The sequence below is a fragment of the Oryza glaberrima genome, chromosome 6 (genome assembly GCF_000147395.1).
Source record: "Oryza glaberrima chromosome 6, OglaRS2, whole genome shotgun sequence".
Classification (NCBI taxonomy): domain Eukaryota; kingdom Viridiplantae; phylum Streptophyta; class Magnoliopsida; order Poales; family Poaceae; genus Oryza; species Oryza glaberrima.
Window position 1 is genome coordinate 20,043,759 of NC_068331.1, and position 4,227 is coordinate 20,047,985.

At 53.1% G+C, this 4,227-nt stretch overlaps 1 protein-coding gene across 1 annotated transcript; it reads right to left on the bottom strand.

Annotated features, from left to right (window-relative positions):
• Positions 1–447: 447 nt before the first annotated feature.
• On the bottom strand, positions 448–3,521 carry LOC127775782 (berberine bridge enzyme-like Cyn d 4). The gene has a single exon (XM_052302078.1). It carries the CDS (start codon positions 3,137–3,139, stop codon positions 1,532–1,534), a length of 1,608 nt encoding a protein of 535 aa, XP_052158038.1. The 5' UTR covers positions 3,140–3,521; the 3' UTR covers positions 448–1,531.
• Positions 3,522–4,227: the final 706 nt, after the last annotated feature.

Genomic DNA, 4,227 nt, shown 5'->3' on the forward strand with positions numbered 1-4,227 from the left:
TGCCTCCACACCTGCCGCTGCCAAATCTAATAATTCCTGTCGTCACCGACCGTGCACACAACGCTTCCTGCTTGTCCATGAGTCTGCCAAGCGAACCGCCACCTTTGGACTGTCTCACCGTCAAGCCCCTACCGGTGACCTGCGCCCGAGCCTGCTCGGGAAAAAAGAGAGAGCCTCGCCACCACCCTCAAGGCAACTACACTGAACAGTGATACCAGGACAATCGAAAAAAACCTTCCCTATCAATCCAACTCACCAACATTCTATAATAAGCTACAGGGAACTGAAACAAGATACGACCAGTTGTTTCCTTCTTTTGACATACTCCAAAACCATCCTAATTTCCACAACTATGTGAACTGCGCAAGGTAAACTATCTCTATCTACCATAAACAAAAAAAAGTTTTATCTTTAGAGATCTAGGGTCTGTAATTAGGGACCTTGTGTGAGATGCTCTTACTTGTACAAATAACTCCGATTCTCCTACCAATTACTCTCCAAAAGTAATCCTTCTATATAATGATCTAGGAGTAATTTCAATTGGCCATACCAGTTCATCTGGATCATGCATGATTCATAATCACCTCCCAGAAGCATAACCATTGATTGATTTCACAAAAAATATCGCATCAGCTTCAGTGAAATTTCTTCTGAACTCTTCCCAGTAAGCTCCACCTTCTAATTCTTGCACATAGCATATCTATTGCCTCTTCATCTTGTGACTTATATAATGATGGGAACAAAACCCTCACCAAACATCTCCCCAGAAGGATCAAGGATGTACTAGTTCCATATTAACTTCTTTTTTTCCTCTCACAAAAATCTCTCTCACCAAGATTTGATTTCATGCAAGTATGTAACTCTTTCTAGAACAGCAAGCCACCAACAGATGACCTCGGAAAAAGAACCTCTTTGATTCAGATACTTCTTCCTAAGCAAGATATGAGGAATTCTTCTCTAGTTTTGTAATCCACTTAACAAACATATCTTCATAGCTCTGGACCTCTGGTACAACATACTTGTTGGAGTGTATAAAGTGAATTGCCCGCCTTTCCCTATCAGCTTAGGCTTTTAGGTGTAATTGGCTAGTGCATGCAACTTAATATGATATCAGAGCCAGAGGTCTCGAGTTCGAATCCTGGCTGGCGCACAATTATATAAAATAATTGCAGCCCACTCCAATATTCTACGCTTGAAACTTGAGGGGGGCGCAATTAAATAAAATAATTGCAGCCCACTCCAATATTCCACGCTTGAGACTTGAGGGGGTCTCGCGTGAGGGGGAGTGTTGAAGTGTATAAAGTGAATTGCCCGCTTTTCCTTATTAGCTTAGGCTTTTAGGTGTAACTAGCTAGTGCATGCAACTTAATACATACTACTATCCGTGAAACTTATACCACCAAACGACTCTTTGGTCTGCAAAGTATCCCATCTCAATTGCATCATCACTTGTACCTCTAAGAAATAAATTTCCCAAGAACGAAACACACACATTACCAAAAATTTCTCAAGCAAAGAAACAATACTCCAGTTAAATGGAGCTCCACCCCTTTGCAGCAGGAAGAGGAGGAATACTCTGCTCATTCCTGAAGAAATCATCAGGATCAACCATGGCCTTCACCGCCGCCAACCTCTCGAAATTGCCCCTGAAATACTTCTCCCCCCAAACCTTACCCTTCGTGTAGCTCGTCACATTCCCCTCGATCTCATTCCTCCCAAGATCCATGTCCCTGTAGTTGACATACCCAGTTCTTGGGTTCTTGGACACGTACGGCTCCATCTCGCCATACAGTCCCCTGACCCAGCTCAGATGCCTCTCCAATGTCTCTGCTCCGTGCTCGAACCAGAACGAGTAGTACTGGAGGTTGTACAGGTTGCCCTTCCGGTGCGGGAACGGCGTCGCCGCCGGCGAGACGCGGGCCATCTCGCCGCCGTAGGGGTCGAGGATGAGCAGCCCGGCGTCGTGCTCCTCCAGCCATGGCCATGTGCTCTCCCAGGCGTGGCGTGGGATGGGTTCTTGGACGTAGTCGGATTTGGCCTTGAAGTATCTGTCCGGCTCGGTGCCCCTGTCCAGGAGGAGCTCCAGTGGCTTGGAGCTGGAGTAGAAGGCGAAGTAGACGGTGGATTGGATCCAGGTGATCTCCTCGCAGTCGGACTGCGTCATCCCGAGCTCCGGGAAGCGAGCTCGCATGAGGCGGGCGAGGCGGCGGCACCGGCCGAGGAACAGGGACTCGAACTGCGCGTGCTGGCTCTGCACGACGACGCGGAGGATGACGTCTCGGGGCAGTGAGGGGGAGATCTCTTGCCATTTGGTGATGAGGTCGGTGGCGGATTGGTTTCTCGGGCGGCGGATGGTGAACACGGTGACCGTCTCCGGGACGCGGACCAGCCGCAGCTTCCAGGACAGCACGACGCCGAAGCTCTCGCCGCCGCCGCCCCTGATTGCCCAGAAGAGGCCCTCCCCCATGGTGGTCCTGTTCAGGAGCCGGCCGTCGGCGTCCACGAGGACGGCGTCGAGGACGTTGTCCGCGGCGAGGCCATACCTGCGCATCAGCGTGCCGAATCCCCCGCCGCTGATGTGGCCCCCGACGCCGACGGTCGGGCAGACACCGGCCGGGAACGCGAGAGTGCGGCTCGCGGCGCCCACCGCGTAGTAGAGCTCGCCGAGCGTGGCGCCCGACCCGACCCACGCCTCGGCGCGATCGGCGTCCACGCGGACGTCGCGGAGCGCGGCGAGGTCGAGCACCGCGAACCGCTCGCGGCGGTCGAGGGAGAGGTAGGAGAGGCCCTCGTAGTCGTGCCCGCCGCTGCGCGCGCGGACGCGGACCCCGTGGCGCCGGCCGCACCGCACCGCGGCCTGGGCGTGGCCCGCCTCGGCGGCCGCGACGATGGCGAGCGGCCTCGGCGTCCCCGGCGTGACGAAGCGGAGGTTCCGGATGGAGGAGACGAGCGTCGGGGCGTAGGACGCGGAGCCCGGGGTGTGGACCAGCCGTGGCGGGACGGCGGCGGCGGCGAGGCAGCGGATGAACGCGTCGTCATCGCCGGCGGCGAATCCGGCGATGCCGCTGCTGCAGGAGATAGCGAGGGTGCAGAGGATCAGGACGAGCAGGCGCGATGCTGCCGTTGGCGTCGTTGACATGATCGATTCCACTCTGGGGCTTTCTCGTCTCGCTAACTTGTCGAACTGGTGGAATTAGTGGGACCAACGATCGAAACGTGGGAAGACTGGTGGTATAGATGGCCATCTGGGCCGCACGGTCGTGCTTGCGCCAGAATCTATGACCGGCACGGCCCGCAAACACACTGAGTCATGTCGTGATGGTCACAGGCTGCACCTCAGACCTAAGCACGACCCACCAGTAGTTAGACCGTGCCGTGCTGGCCACGGGATGCACCTCAGGCCTAAACACGGTTCACCAATAATCGGGCCATGCCGTACCGGCTTGAAGGCATGGATAGCCCATCGTACCTTCATTAAAATAAGTCTATTTTCTTCGGTCATCGACTCATGCGACGCTTTGGATCTTGATCGGAAAGAGAAGGGGATACAGCCGACGGGGACGGGACTCTCGCATCGAGCCGCCAGCCCGCCACCCGTGGCCCTGCCCTGTGCTCGCGAGTTGCGCCGCTCCCTCCAGCCAACCGAAGGCACCATCGAGTCTCGCGTCCAACGGCCTGCATCGCGCTCCGCTCCCTCCATCCCGTAGCGACGTACAATTCGCTTCCCATGCCCATGGTCCATGAAGTAGGAAGAGGAGGTCGTGCTCAAGCTCTGCGCCCACCGCCCACGCGTCCATGTATGTATGTATGGATGGATGGATGGAACCATGTTGCTTGATACTGTGAATCTAAGTTTGTGAGGAATTTAGTGTCAATCGCTTGATTTCTTGTTTGAACTGGACAGCCACATCCACATGAAGGATTTTAATTTTATAGAGATATGTGAATATATGATGTTATAAGCAGTTTTTTTTGTTGTTGTTGTTGCTGCTGCTTTCGGATTTATATCGTGAGCTAAAGCACCTTTTCATCACTTCAGAGGTAGCAGACATGGAAGAACATATTCTGAAAACATTTGTTCAACAATCAGCATTTCAAACATGATAAGCTCAATGGATCATCTCATCTGTCTAAATCGTATTATCATAAATTCCAAAAACAACAAAAAAAAAAATGAGTATTTGGGTTAATTGGATCCATGCCATTAAAATTATGGAAGTTTTGAAA

What these genes read in the sequence shown, in the direction of transcription:
- LOC127775782 (XM_052302078.1), bottom strand. Translation starts at nt 3,139, where the DNA reads ATGTCAACGACGCCAACGGCAGCATCGCGCCTGCTCGTCCTGATCCTC.